The following is a 15,813-nucleotide window of genomic DNA, read 5'->3' on the forward strand; positions in this document are numbered from 1 at the left end:
CACAAATCTATTTGTGATCATAATTGTTTAATGTTTGTAAAAGATAATTTATTGAAACTCGTGTTACTTATAAAATGAAATAGTTATTTCCATTAACTTTTTGCAAGGAAAATTGAATTTAACTTAAATTATTTTGAACAACTTTAAAGTATAACATTATTTCACTACGTCTGTATGACTTCAAACGAAACAGACGTTCGTTTGCATTGTTTGCTTCCGATGTAATTCAGTGTTCCTCTTTTTTTTAGTTCAAAAGCCATATCACAGTTCTTTCATTTCAGAAAGTATCATGTCCTGTAATTAGTAGGAGCTTAGTTTTTTGTCATTCGGTCCACTAGAACAGCAATTAGATTCTAAGAGACTGGTGGTTACACATATAGAGGTTTAATTTCAGTACTCCTGATCTAGGAAGTTGATTTTTCTTTCTAGTGCAAACGAAAAGTTGTTTTAAAAGTATTGAATATCACCTTGGAACAACACATGGGCGACATGTCTTTTTGTCCCTGATATAATACGTCAGACATCCACGACATCCTTTCTTCTGCCTTACGGGGTAGGAATCTTTTCTGTCGAAGAACTGGAGTCGTGGTTTTCTAGATGGTTTTGGTATCAAACTGGAACGCTTTTGGAGGAGATCGGGAAATAAATTGTTGTTTATGCTCCATCGACGTTCAATGTCGGTACAGTTCACCTAAGAATTAATGATATACTAATAAATGGAGAGAATAATGTTTAGTTAAAATAAATGTCGACAAAATTACAGCATATAAAAAATGTACTCGTAAAATGAAATGACAAATATACGAATAGTTTGCATCTGAATGGATTTGGTGTTCAGAGTCCGGAAAAAGTTGAAATGAATTTAAAGTGGATTGGATGTACAAAATCAGGGAAACTAGAGCTTTTAGGGGAGAAGCTGTTGAGTGGATATGCAGACATCAGTGAGGCAGTTGAGAGTAAGAATGTGTATAAAATGCCTAAGTTGGTTCCACTGGTAACGAACCAGAATGGAATAGTTAGTATAAAGCGTCAGGATAGTGGTGGGCCTAAAGAGCTTTTAGATTTTACGCACACTAATTCCAGGAACACCCCGAACAAGCGGAGGAATTTATGACATTGGTTAGTTCATTCTGGCCAAAGGTTATTGGCATTAGTGAGACATGGCTGACAGAAGATGATATACAGTATAATTAATGGGATAGATTGTGAAGGGTATAATGTATTCAGGGAGGATAGAAAAAATGGAGGAAGAGTGTTGTTGATGATAGCCAATGAACTGCAACTGAAGAGGGTAGAAGTTCAACTTCAGGCCAATGGAAATAGCTCGTTTGACGCTATCTAGTGTGAGATAGAGGCCAGCAGAACAAAATATACAGTTGGAGGATTTTATATATCAGGGGATGTAAAAGATGATGGAATAGTGTGTATCAAGAAATAAGCCCAATGAGTGGACGGCGGATAATTATTATGGAGGATCTCATATATAAGAACAACTTAGATCGGAAGGAGAGGACACATGGGAGGAAGGAAATGGAATTTATGCAGTTACTAAGGAACAATTACCTGAGACAGCATGTGATGGAATACACTTAGGATTTGAGAATACTTGATCTAGTAATTGCATAAAAATTTTGTCTATGACCACGTTGCTGCCAATTGCTGAGGGTCATCATATAAGTCTTGACCTGGGAGTGGCTATATGTGTGGAATTTTCAGTTAAGACGGATTATGTGGAATTACAGGGCTGGTAAGTATGATATGACAAGCTTAGGAGTTTGCTTATATCTGTGCCATGGCATGTGAAACTGCAAGGGCTGGATGCTGATAGTGCATGGGAAGTGGTAAAGGGGTGCCTGAGGGGGAAGTAATGGAAGACTGCATACATAGAGTTAGCAGAGTAAATCAAGTGGGAATTACATGAATGAATATAATCATTAAGATGAGCTGAAAAAAAAAAACTGGAAGCAATTTAAGGCACACGAGCAGTACAAAGCACAGACCCTATGGGTAACCAATAAGAAAAGCAAAACTGGAGTTTGAAAGGAAATTAGCAGTGCAGGCCAAAGATAATCGCAAACAGTTTTTTGGATATGCCGCAAATAAAAGGAAGAATGTTCGTGATTGTACGAATGATTTTAATGAATGCCGATGGTAAGGAGGTAACAATCGGTCGATATTGTAGAATTACTAAGCAAACACTTTGAAAAGAATATCATCCAGGTGATGATATTGCAGGAACGAGAGAGAGCCAAAGGCTTATACGGGAACTGAGATAAATGAAATGGAGGTGCATAACATAATACAAAACCTTGATGTGCACAGAGCTATGGGATTATAGGGTATATCAACTCGAGTTTTAAGTGACGGTGGTAGCGAATTTTCGGTGCCTTTGACCACATTGTTTAATCTAAGTTTAGGCTCTGAGTTAGTTCCAAGGGGGGTTTGAAAGAGGATAAAATAGTTCCATTGCATAAAGGAGTCTCCAAGACACTGATGTAGTAAATTATCAGCCGGTCAGCATATCAGATAGTTGCCGATCGACGGAATTGGGATAGTGTATGCAGAACAACATAGTTTTGTGATGGGTAGGTCATGCCATAGTGACAGCTGAGATGGATAAAGTTATTGTACGCCCATACTTCGTAGAACTGAGCCTGGCCATGTGACAAGAATAGTCAATTCATGCTGAAGGGGAGAGAAAAATAAAGGATGTACGAATTGGTCACCGGCATGCGAAATCACGTGCTTCTTACGTAAATTTTCCAACTGTGTACAAACAAAATAGTTACCACTTTAAGAACTAGAATTTTCATAAAAGAAAAGCTAATTTTCCGACGTATGATAATAAACACTCATCCCACGAAACGCATTGATTACCCTAATATCGGAAATGGATTCTCCTTATTCTGTTACTAGTTGCGTTGTTATTATTGGTCTGTTACTAGTGGCTTGCCATAGGGCTCTGTTCGTGGGCCGCTACTGTTTAATTTGTACATTAATGATATAGATCTGGGAGGAACTGTTCAGTTGTTTTTCTTTCCTGATGATTCAAAGCTAGATGGAGCAATAGTTAATACAGATGATGATAAAATTTTGCAGGATAATTTGGATAGACTGGCAGTGGCAAAGTGTAAGGTTATGCATTTTGGGGTGAAAAGGATTACTAGCTGTATGCCACATTGATGGACCTGTACTCAAGGAAATTGAAGAAGCCAGAGATTTGGCAGTGTTAGTGAATTGGGAGGAAGCTTAGAGGGTGCATAGCAAAAGTAGCTAAAACAGCTCATCAGATTACTTGGTTACTGAAGAATACTTTGATGAGCAGAGACAGGCCAGTTATTATTCCTCTTCATCGAGCATTTGATAAGACCCAATCTTGACTACAGCTTGCAGATCTGGTTACCTGGGTTTCTTGGCAATGAGGAAGAAGCAGAGAGGATCCAGAGGCGAGTAACCAAGATTCTAGCAGCTCTATGAAATGAACCTTATGAGAACAGGTTGAAACTTTGGGGGTTACAAAAACTGGTTGACACACTGAAAAGAAGTGATATGATTAAGACATGCAAATAACTGATGGACTTTTACAAGATTAATTCAGAGGAAATTTTTCCAAACAGATCTGGTGGTGAGAAAACTAGGGGCCATCCTTGGAAACCGAGAAATAGGGCAGTTAGCAAGGGTGTTAGAACTAGGTTTTTTGCTCGGAGAGTAGTGAAGGAGTGGAATAAGCTGCCAGAGTCTGTTGTGGGTGCCATGACTGTGAATGAGTTCAAAGCAAAGTATGATATACTGTATATACTGCTCAAATGTTGAATATTCCTTGACATGATGCTTAGGAATTCCCTAGATGAGTCTAAGGACTCTGCGGAGTAGCCCATTATAATTATATTAAATGTCGACAAAATTTCAACAGATAAGAAATATAAAATGAAATAAAAAAACTGTCCTAATATAATGCTTATAATGAATGAATTCAATCAATAGTTACTCAGAATGTTCTTTCTGAAGGGTATCGGTAAAATTTATAAATTAAACAATGGTAACGCAGAAGTGTATGTTAATTTGGTAGAATTTCAATTTCTGGCTATTAAAGACAGAAAATGTTTCCCTCATTTACAAATAACGGAAAGAGTGAACACGACTCCTGCTTTCCTCATTTATTATATATAAAATAATTATACACTATTTAGTACTAATATTAAATCCGATACAAGGCAGCAAAGTTTATTAGCAAATCCTCAACAGCACAATAGAACTTGGATAGTCATATAAATCGTTAACTAAAACCAACCGTTTTTACTTTGTTTGTGCTATTCTCCTTACTGGATGCCAATTAAAATGACTGATAATCTTGTGTCATCTATTCTGTGATTGAGTTGAGATTGAGTCTTCAAAGGTTAGTGCTAAATGGCCCCACTTAGTCCCTTTGGGGAATAAAAGGCGTTAGTGGATTTATTTTTAGTTGGTAGTTAAAACAAACCATTAATAACAAAAACATTGCTTCAAAGTAAATAAAACAAATGGTAACGATAAAAGCATGCATTACCTAATCACCATCAAATTAAAGAGGCTTTCTGTTTTACTTGTTTAGACCTCCCACAATGAGTCCTTTGACTCCGTGCAGGTCAGATAATAATAATGTTTTCAACTGCTTCAATATTTTCCGTAATTTTGTTCTAATGATTTACTATTAGAGCGTTCATAGTTCATAGAGTCAGTATCTGCAACGCTGTTCGGGAAGGCTCTGGTTCGAACCCCGTCTAGAACATGTACCTTCATAAAGACTCAAATGGATGCAAGAGCGGGTCTCACAGAGGTGGGAGGATTTCGATTTTTTTTTCTGCAAATACAGGTTTATCATTTCGCAAAACATGCAAATCAACGAAAGACACCAAATTAAAAAGCATTACACATTAGCTTCATAGCTTTAGTTTGTTCGATAATCTCAACTGACACATTATTTTGCTAAAATAATATTCCCTTAATAATTCCTAACTTGGTTAATAACTTACTTAAATCTAACTACAGAAATAGCTTAATTTACAGCGATGTCTGTAGTACGAAATTCCTGGAGAAAGATAAAAATATTCCTGTTCAACTTCATCTTTCCTTTAGCAGCTTTATAAAATGCAATCAAATGCTACCTATATCTCTGGTCTCAAATTTATAATATGCAGAACTTAATTTTTCTTTTCTTTGTTTGATACGAGTAGATTTCAAGTAACAATCTACAGTATCTGCCTTCCACAGCATCTTTATTTAGGCGGAAAATCGAATTCGAATATAATGCTTTAAATGAATTCCATTGGGAATGCGAAAATAACGCATCCTATTTTTTTCTTTTTAATTTCGATTTGGTAGTGGCAAAAGGCTGCATATCACTACGTAAACAGCAGTAGTGTAGTTCCACCATTCCACCACAATGGATCTTTTCGATTAGATAATGTAAAATGAGATATATTTCAATTGGGCAAAGTAATATTACAACGCATTGAGACATATGCGATATAATGGAAGAAGAAAACATCCATGAAAACTTATGAATGGAAACTGGCTTGTTATTGTCATTATTCTTACTCTCATACTCACCATATTCTCCACGGTTGCAATCTCTCTCTCTCTTCCCAAATTTGAAGATTCCTCGTAATGGGATGTGGACAGGAGTGTAGTCGGACCTGGGCAACGCCCTGGTACTTTTTTAAAACTATCAAAATGTTTTAATTCATTATAATAAATTATAAGAATTATAATAATGAGACTTATAATGCATTTCCAGCTTTCGGTCAAAAAATAGTAGCTTGTCGCTCTTGTCATTTTTTTCAGAAAACAAGGCAAACTCTCTGCCATATGGCCATCGCAACAACAACAACAATAATAACAATGGCGCACTTCGTGCTCTAGATTTTTGTTTCCAAGGTAGGGAGCCCTGGCACTATTTCTTTTAGGACTACACCCCTGGATGTGGAGCAGCTATCGATTCAGTTAAAACAATGAAATGCGAGGACTGATTGTCATCCCAAAAGACTTTACGGCTTACTTCATGAGGTGGGAAGGATCATTGGACGTATACACCTAATAGAATTATTGGATATCTTCAAAGTGAAACAAATTTCTGTAAATTTCTCCCCAGCAAGACTTTGAAAGAACATTCTGAATAAAACAAGCTCAGGGTTCACAATAAATTCACTAGTTTTTATTTCGCATGTATAATAATAATAATCAGTTACCGCTTTTTATACCCTTATAGGGAGTAGGCGAGGCCTTTTAACCCTATCTAGCTTTTGGAGACTGAGTGGGCAGTGTTCAATCGCCACTGGTAGCCAATCAGAGATAGCTGTCCTGTGACTATCGCTAATTATAAGTCACCACCAATGAAGAGACCGACAAGCAAGTGCTGCCATCTATTGGTACCTAGTCCTAACAGAATATGTTACTCTCTGAATTAATGTGGGTTCTACAGTTGATTTTATTGAGTTTGCGGGATGAATAATTCGAGTTTCTGGGAGAAAAAATCCCACTTGCCTGTGCCAGAGATCGACTAACCCGTGAACCAGTCGAAGATAGGCTTAGAAAATGTTCCTCTAGTCGGCGACAAGACTTGAACTAAAGTCTATCTTCGGGCGTCCTAGCGCAGAAGATTTAAGTGCCACTTCCACTGAGCTACATGGGCCTTTCATGTATAAATATTGCGTGTAATTTTTATGGAGTATTGCTATTGTGTTAAAACTTTCTCTCTGAGTTGGACACCATGAATTTATCGAGCCACTTCAGCTTACCAATAAGCAGAGTGGTGGTGTCAAACCCATCAACAAAAAGTCGTCTGATGTTTGAAGACATTCATAAGCTGGTAGTCTGTTAACTCTAAATAAAGTCCCATTTAACTTATTCTACATACACGCCAACAGAATTTTTTCCTCTCCCCTTTATACTCTAGTGTGGCACGTGGTTTGTCACTGGTTTGGCAATATTCTAGGACTGTTCATCTAATTTTATATGTATACACACTAAAATAGTACTGTTCTAATTTTTGATAACACTATACGGATTTCGAAAAACGCTTTATGATGATAAAAATACTCACATGGTACCAGTGATCGCACACAAGTCGATCTTGATGAAAGAGCGTATGGTTTGGACACAGATAGCTGTATTTACGTTGCTGTATGTTGCACATGTGGTACACTTGACATCTAGCAAGGGGATGGGGATCAGCATAATATCCAGGCAGTTTTGCTCTGCATGTAAAATTGGTCTTCGGAATATTGTTGAGCAAAGGATACTTCAAGCCGATAAAATAAATAAATAAATTATTAAAATAAAATACAGTAAAACCCCGAAGTTACGCGGTAATTCGACTTACGCGGTAAGTCGAATTCGCGTAACTCGGGGTATAATTTTGCATGTGCTTTATATACACAAACATACAATTGGGACCAAAGGTTTACAAAAACACCTATATTTTTAAAGAAATATAATCATAATTGTAGTTTTTCGTACATAAAAAAAGAACGTTATTTCGATGTCGATGGTTTCATGAAATCTAATAGATTCGTCTGATGGCATAATGTCTTTTTCTTGTCACGCAAAATTTCTTCATAGCAAGCTAATGATTTTTTTATTCCTTGCTTTGTGGCTACAATTCATTCCTCGTTAGAATGGATGTCCTCCAAAATCTGTAAACCTTTCTTTTATGATTGTTCTTACTGTGGATTCCTGTAGATCGAACTTCTTTGCTAGCTCACAAATTTTCATTTCGCCTTCAAAATCCTTAATAATGTTGAGTTTTGTTTCCTAAGTCAATGGTTTTGTTTTCTTGCTAGCTGTAGAAGAATCGGACTTGCTTCTTTTGGACGACATTATTATTTTTTATGTGATAAAATTTTTATCAAGAACATAACATTAATCAATCGCAAGGTTTGTAGACTATAAAAATCGTGTATGAATGGAGACCGCGCGAAACACGTCAGTGCTTGTTCACAGCGTGTGCGACACTGGCGAATGCGGCCTGCGCCGGAATGATACGACTGGTGGTGAGGCGTGATGTGGGACGGGAATACGTACATATAAGAAACCGCGTAACTCCGGATTCGCGTAAGTCGAGGTATGACTGTACATGTAAATGATAATGTTGCATTTAATTGGTTTTCAAGTTGATAACAGTTTCTACAAACATACTCAATAAGGTTTGGTAGATAACACAGGCCTACGATGGAAAAGTTGTCTGAGAAGTAATAATTGATTCTTATAGATTTTTAGTGCTGAGTTCAGAAAAAATAGTAAAATAATTCCATCACCCACCAATTTTACCCAGTTTCTAATTTTATCGTTTTTATTAGTAGTATTTGGATTTAAATTCGGCGCATTGGTATTTAGTTTCGTTCTCCTTTATTTACAGCTAATTAGTTGTATAAGTGCTTTTGTGAAGTGCCTTTTTATGGTAAATAAAGAAATTTCCACTAAACTTCTCATTCTTAAGATAGGAGAGGGAAGGAGAAATGCAGAGTAGAAATTCAAAATGCAGAGTAAAAATTCAAAGTAGCCACCTGCACAAAGTGCAGGTGGCTACTTTGAATCTGATTCGCCGAGATAACGGATGACTTTCCTGTTGTCACAGACACATTTTCTTGTGTCATTCTTTAGTTGAATTTTAGTCATTGACTACTTAGGTCAGAGGCGCAGGTAGAAGGGGAAGTCCGCCTCGGGCGGCACTTTGAACATTTTTGAACTTTTGCAGTTAATTCTAAAATACAGTCTCGAGAACTCAGTTCCAACTATTGTGATACTACTGCGAATTTTCCTCCCAATTGCTGTAAATGTTGCTGGTTGTGAGAGGAGTTTTTCTAAATAAAATTGATTAAGAATTACCTACATTACTATGAAATAAACTTCGACAATGTCATCGACTAATTTGCTAACAGAAAAATAACATTTTAGAATGTTGAAATTAAAGTTTTACTTCAAAAATAAACATAGTGTTTCAATTTATTTCCCTGTACATCGTTTTGACTTTTTGTAGTATTTCTGGTGTGTTCTGAGAGGGCCGACAAACTCAGGGATCGCCCAGGGCGACAAAAGCTCTAGCAACACCACTGACTAGCGGTATCATATTTCTGAAAGGTGGCATATTTTCTAAGTTAGGGTGAAGATTTAATTTAATGTGTTTATGGTTTTTTTAATGTTTTTACGTAGTGTCGTATAATAGTGTTGATGTCATTCGTTAAAATTCGTTTAACTGTGTTTTAAGTGGTGTTTGTAATGGCTTTAAGAGGTTGCAAAAATTCATCTAACAAAGGGGATACACCAAATATCCGTGCTTTTTTGTGCGAGTGGGGAAGCCGAGATCGAGAGCAACATTGGATCAAGAAGGAATGGCCAGAAAGAATCACATTAGAACCTGGAAGTAAAAATATGTTACACGAAACTTTGGTTGCTCTGGAAAAAAATCCTTTTACTCCCGCTTCACATAAAGCTGGGTTGATGAAGCAATTTGTCAAGGCTTTGTCGAAAGAAGGAGAGTGTTTTAAATACATCTGTGCAAAATTTCCGGGATACAGCAAAATTGAAAGAAGGTATTTTTATCGGTTCGGACATCAGGAAACTTATGAAGGATAAACTGTTTGAAGAAAAAATGGCAACTGTTGAAAAAAAAGCGTAGGAAGTTTGAAAGAGGTGGTGAAATTTTTAGGAAATCACAAGGATCCCAACTATAAAATGATTGTGGAAGACATGCTACAGAAATGCAAGGATTTAGGATGCTCCATGAGCTTAAAAGTGCACTTTCTCAACTCTCATTTAGACTACTTTCCTGAGAATCTGGGAACTGTCAGCGAAGAGCAAGGAGAGTGATTCCACCAAGACATCAAGGAGATGGAAAGAAGGTATCAGCGCACGTGGAATTTCAACACGATGGCGGACTATTGCTGGATGTTGCACAGAGAGGACCCTGGAAAAGAATTTCACAGAAAAAGTTCAAAATGAAGCTTTGAAGGAAACAGAAAAAGACACCACAACGAAATATAAAGTATGTACTAAAAATTAATCTTTAATTTTAAAAAAATGTCCGATACTTTCATTCCAAAAATTTTTACGGAAAATTTTAAATATTGTTATTTTACTTAATATAATGCATTTTAACGCTATTTTACTGTAATATTGAGATCCATTTTGTGAAAAATCCTTACGTGATACAGAAAAGTGGAAGAGATATTTGAAATCAGTGGTCAAAAATAAATCAGAAACAGTTAGTAGTTTCCAGACAACTTTTCATGACTCCAATTTTGCAGCCCTGTGTAATTACTGCGAGATTTAATTAGGATTAAAATCAAAAGGATAAAGTAATTAGTAACGATATCAGTTTTTAGGCATATTGATATTATTATTTTTTATTTAGTACACAAGGTTGAAATGATTAAACATCAAAATTAAGAAACAGGAGTCAGAACTTAATCCTTAAATCCCGGATCCACTCCAGGGATTCTGGGGTCAGTTTAAAAAAGTCCTCTTTAGAACCTGTGAATGAGTAGATAGGGCACTCAAGCACAATGTGATTGATGGTCTGGATCCCTCTTCCGCATTCACAGTTTGGAGTATCGGAGCAGCTCCATTTATGCAAGAGATGATTATATTTCCCATGTCCTGTTCTGATCCGATTTAAAGTGGTCCAGACATCTCTAGGGAGATTGAAGCCCTCCAGACGAGATGTCGGATTTGAAATTGGAAATTGAAGATTGGAGGTACGTTGAAACCAATACTCCTCTCATGATTCGCATTGAAGTTCTGGTCGTTTATTTGTATTGCACTCCTCCAGGCAGGGTTCCTGGATTTTAGTATTTGTGAAGTATGGAAGGAAATGTCTTGGTGGATAGGCAAGGAACTGTTTCCAATTATTTTTGTCCATAATTTGCTTAAGGCTTGGGTCCTGCGAAGTGAGGGAGGGGCTATATTACTGAGAGTTGGGAGCCAGTAGCCAGGAGTAGATCTTAAAGCTCCAGAGATTATCCTCACTGTTTGATTCAACTGGACATCGATTAAAGAAGCATGTGCGCTGTTCAGACACACAGGAGCACAATACTCTGTTGTAGAATAGACCAAAGGCAGTGCTGTAGTACGCAGTGTGTTGGCATCAGCACCCCAAGAAGTAACAGCAAGTTTATCTATTCTATTATTACGAGTTTTTAATTTTCAGGCAATATTTTCTAGATGATATTTAAATGTCAAACTTCTGTCTAGGGTAACTCCTGGGTATTTTGGATGATTGTTAAATTTCACCTGTTTATTTCTGAAGTAAACATTTGGGGTATAGTTAGCCTGGATATTACTTAAATGAAACGATGCTACTTCAGTTTTGTTCAGGTTAGGTTGTAATTGCCATCGTCTAAAATATTTATCAAGTACAACCAGATCTTCAGTTAAGGTGTTCTCAGCTTTTTGGAATGTTGAATGTTGAGTTGCAATGGCAATATCGTCAGCATAAATGAATCTTCGTGATACTGTCTCTGGGATATCACTAATATATAAGTTAAAGAGAAATTTATTATTATTATTATTATTATTATTATTATTACGGGAGACTCCAGGGAGTCCTTAGACTAATCGAGGAAGGCCCTAAACATTGTTAACACAACTATTCGACATTCTCGCAGTATCTATCATACCTTGCCTTGAACTCATTCACTGTCATAGCACCCACAACAGACTCTGGCAGCTTATTCCACTCATTTCAAGTCCCTGGCCTCATCAATCTCCTGGAGTACAGTTCCACCCATGTGGTATATTGCTGCTAATCTCTTTTCACACCAAAATGCATAACCTTACATTTTGTCACATTAAATTGACATCCATTCTCCTTAGCCCAGAACTCCAATCTATCCAAATCGTCCTGCAAGATTTTGACATCTTCTGCATTCACTATTGCCCTACCCAACTTTGCATCATTAGCGAACAAATGAACAGTTCCTCTTAGATCCATCCCTATATCGTTAATGGATAAATTAAACAGCAGTGGTCCAAGAACAGACCCCTGCGGCACACCACGATTCACAAGCCGTCTTTTGGATTCTACTCCTGAATAAACTAATCTCTGATATCTCTCCATCAACCACCCACCTATCCATCTCACCAACCCTATATCCATTCCCATATATTGCAGTTTACGGATTAGAATTCCATGTGGTATGCTGTCAAAGGCCTTAGTCAGGACCAGCAGTATCACTGTAAATCCATTACCCTTATCCAGTTCATCCGTCACTGTGTTATAAAACTTGAGCAAGTTACTGAGGCATGATCTACCCTTCACAAAGCCATGCTCCCCCCCCCCGTACAGTATCTCATTTTCATCAGTCCATTCCTGTATTTTTCCCTTGACTACTTTCTCCAAGACCTTGACAACGACTCCTGATATGCGGATCAGTCGGTAATTTGCAAGAGTAGGCTTGGATCCTCCTTTATGCAATGGAACTATTTTCCCCTCTTTCCACACCTTCGGGACTAAACCAGACCCGAGACTCAGATTAAACAACATGGTTAAGGGCACTGATAATTCTTAAGCCGCTTCACGTAAGACCCGTGCCTGTATACCATCCAATCCCACAGATGTATTCACATTAAGGTTCTGTAATAGACTATTCACATCCAATTCATTCATCACAATTCCCGTATAAACTAATGGTTCATTCATTTTTTCAATGTCACCACCTGGACGATATACTCTTGCAAAGTGCTCATTCAGTAATTCCACTGTATCGACTGATTCAGTGACCTCCTTACCATCAGCATTCTTTAAAATCATTCTGCCGTGTACAGTTTTTTTTTGCTTGCAGCATATTTAAAGAACTGTTTGGGATTCTCTTTAGCTTGCATGGGTAGTTTCCTTTCATAATCCGCTTTTGCTTTTCTTACCACACTCGTTACCCTTCTGACCTGCGCTTTATACCGTTCGTGTGGCTACAGGTCACCTTTCTCTTTAAATTCCCTCCACAGTTGTTTCTTTTTTTGAAGCTCAAGCTTAATGATGTTATTCATCCATTTAACCTCTGCTTGTTTTACTATTCGGACCCTAGATATACAATCAGCCATAACTTCCTGTAAATGCTCCTTGACCACTTCCCATGCTCTATCGACATCCAGCCCTTGCAGTTTTACATTCCATGACACCAGGGCCGGATTTTGACTTGCTGATGCCCTAAGCTATACAAAACCCAGAGGTCCCCCTACTGTTTTAAATTACATCAGTTGGTCTTTTTTGTTTTTTTATTTGAGGCCCCGGTAGATTGCGAGGCCCTAAGCTGTAGCTTTTTTAGCTTATACGTAAATCCGGCACTGCATGGCTCTGAACCAAACAATCTCCTAAGCTTGCCATACTTGCCAGCATGGTAATTCAACATATACCCTGTCTTAATCGAAAATTCCACACCTTTAGCCACCTCCCAGGTCAAGACCTTATGATCACTCTCACCAGTAGGTTGCAACATGAGCATATTCATTACAGTCAAATTCTCAGATGCTATTACCAGATCAAGCACTCTCAAACCCCTAGTATTTTCAAGTACATGCTGTCTCAGATAGTTATCCCTTAATAATTGAATAAAATCCATTTCCTTCCTCACATGTGTCCTCTCCTCCTTCCAATCAATGTTACCATAGTTGAAATCCCCCATAATAATTACTCTCCTTCCACTCATTTCATCAATTTGTTTATGCATACTATCTCCACCATCTATTCCATCACCTGGTCTATAGCAGCACCCAACTGTATATTTTGTTCTGGCAGTCTCAATCTCACACCAAATAGCCTCAAATGTGCTCTTTTCACTATCCTGCAATACAACTTCAATTCTCCTTGGCTGCAGTTCATCAGCTATCTTCAATAACATTTCTCCCCCATTTTATTCTCTCTATCCCTCCTAAACACACTATACCCTTCACATTCTATCCCACTAAATATATCCTCTTCCGTCAGCCATGTTTCACTAATGCCAATAACCTGTGGCCAGGAAGAGCCAACCAAAGTTAAAAATTCTTCCTTCTTGTTCCTAATACTCCTGGCGTTAATATACATGAAATGCAGAGGTCCCTTTGTCCCATCCCTATCTTGATGCGGTACTCTAACTATCCCATTCCGATTACTTGTCTTTAGTACTGGCTCGGGTACATTATATACATTCTTACACTCAACTGTCTCACTGATGTCCACATATCCCCCCCCCCATTGGTAGTTCTAATTTCCCTGGTTCTGCCCATCCATTTTAACTTCATTCAGCAACACTTTTTCCAGTCTCCGCACACCAAATCTGTTGAAATGCAGGCCATCCATCTTGTATAAATCCTTTCGCCCATCAAACTCATTCCACACGTCCACGAATTCTTCACCACACCATCTGCATAACCTGCGCATAATGTCATTTGCGATTATGGCCCTCCTAAATTCCTCTCTGTCGTACGCGGAAACAGATTCACCATTCTAACTCTGTCACTCTTTTCTTTCGCTACCTTTAACAATACTTTCAAGTCCTCTCTCATAAAAAATTTATCTCCTTTCAATTTATTCGTACCCGTCACAACTATCAATTCTTTCACCCTCTGTTTTTGCGCTCTAATACTCTCACTTACATCCTTAAATTTCGCACCTGGTAAGTGCGATTTAGTTAAACTCTCATCAATCACACCTTAATAACGAGTCACCGTACAACACTCTTTCTTTCATTTCTGAAACTCTCCCACTCTTGCACTTATTTTTCCTTTTAAACACTTTCTTACTTTCGTTAGCCTAGGCACTCTGGAAGGAGTTTTGCAGGTGCTCCAACTGCCGCTTCGCACTGTGTGTTACTCCACGTAACCGTGCGATCTAACGCCTTACAAATAATTCCTCATTTGTTTTATCATCTAAATCATTTTCTCTCTCTGTATAATGGCTGTCACTCTCTCTTTGCCATCTTGTACAACATCGCAATTCCCTATCAGGCCACTATTTTCATTCACATTCTGGCTTTCTTCTACCACAACAATCTCACGACCTGACACATACTCAATTCCTCACTTTGCTTACATTTTCTGCATATTCTCCCGCCACTATCATTTTCCATCCAAACTCCAGCTTCTTTCGGGAAAGCATACATATCACACTGAAAAAACTCCCTCACATTAAAGTTTTTGAACAAAGGTGTCGTATTTTTGGACGCCATTATTTTTCGTCGCATTGGTGCCATGTGCTACTCTATTATTATTATTATTATTATTGACACCTCCACGGAGTCCGAAGACTCATCGCAGGAGGACACCTACTATTACAACTGTCTCAACCACTACACCGAACCTCTACTACGAATCATCTCCATCAACGCCATCTACCGCCCACCTCCACCACCACAACTAGTATTTTTTTGTCTGTATATTGCGTGTGTTCTGAAGGGCTGATTTGTCTGTATGCGGGATTAAACACCCGAATTTCCGGGAGAAAAAGCTCTGCTACCTCCTTATGAGATCGGCTAACTCACCTTCGATTCAATCGTCCCGATAAAGATTCCTCCCGTCGCGACAGGAATCGAACTTAGGCCTATTCCAATCGAAGGGCGCAATGCACTGTCGTTCTCCAGTTGCGCTATGGAGGCTCTATGAAACATATCTTCAAAATACTAAGTTAAATAAAAAGGAATTCACACCAAAATCACACAGACACAACAAGCTACCAAAAATAAACAATACTACGTTAAGATTTAAACTAATATTCCAATTTTCACTCAAAATAATACTTAGCTTTCATGAGCTCTCTGAAAACACTACACACCATGTAGCCCTCTCGCGGCTATTTTTTGATTA

At 37.9% G+C, this 15,813-nt stretch overlaps 1 protein-coding gene across 2 annotated transcripts in view; it reads right to left on the bottom strand.

Moving 5' to 3' along the window:
* LOC150108385 (U-scoloptoxin(01)-Er1a-like) overlaps nt 1-15,813 on the bottom strand; it is a 74,049-nt gene continuing 58,236 nt past the window's right edge. For both annotated transcript variants that reach the window (XM_090415792.1, XM_090415793.1), the window contains exons 4-5: nt 7,082-7,279; nt 1-691 (exon numbers count right to left, since the gene is read on the bottom strand). In XM_090415792.1, the coding sequence (XP_090271918.1) occupies nt 464-691; nt 7,082-7,279 (426 nt within the window). In that variant the 3' untranslated portion in view covers nt 1-463. The remainder of the gene's footprint in view (nt 692-7,081; nt 7,280-15,813) is intronic.

Source organism: Typopeltis vanoorti, chromosome 3 (genome assembly GCF_054136105.1).
Source record: "Typopeltis vanoorti isolate ZY-2024b chromosome 3, IOZ_Tvanoo_1.0, whole genome shotgun sequence".
NCBI classification, from domain to species: domain Eukaryota; kingdom Metazoa; phylum Arthropoda; class Arachnida; order Uropygi; family Thelyphonidae; genus Typopeltis; species Typopeltis vanoorti.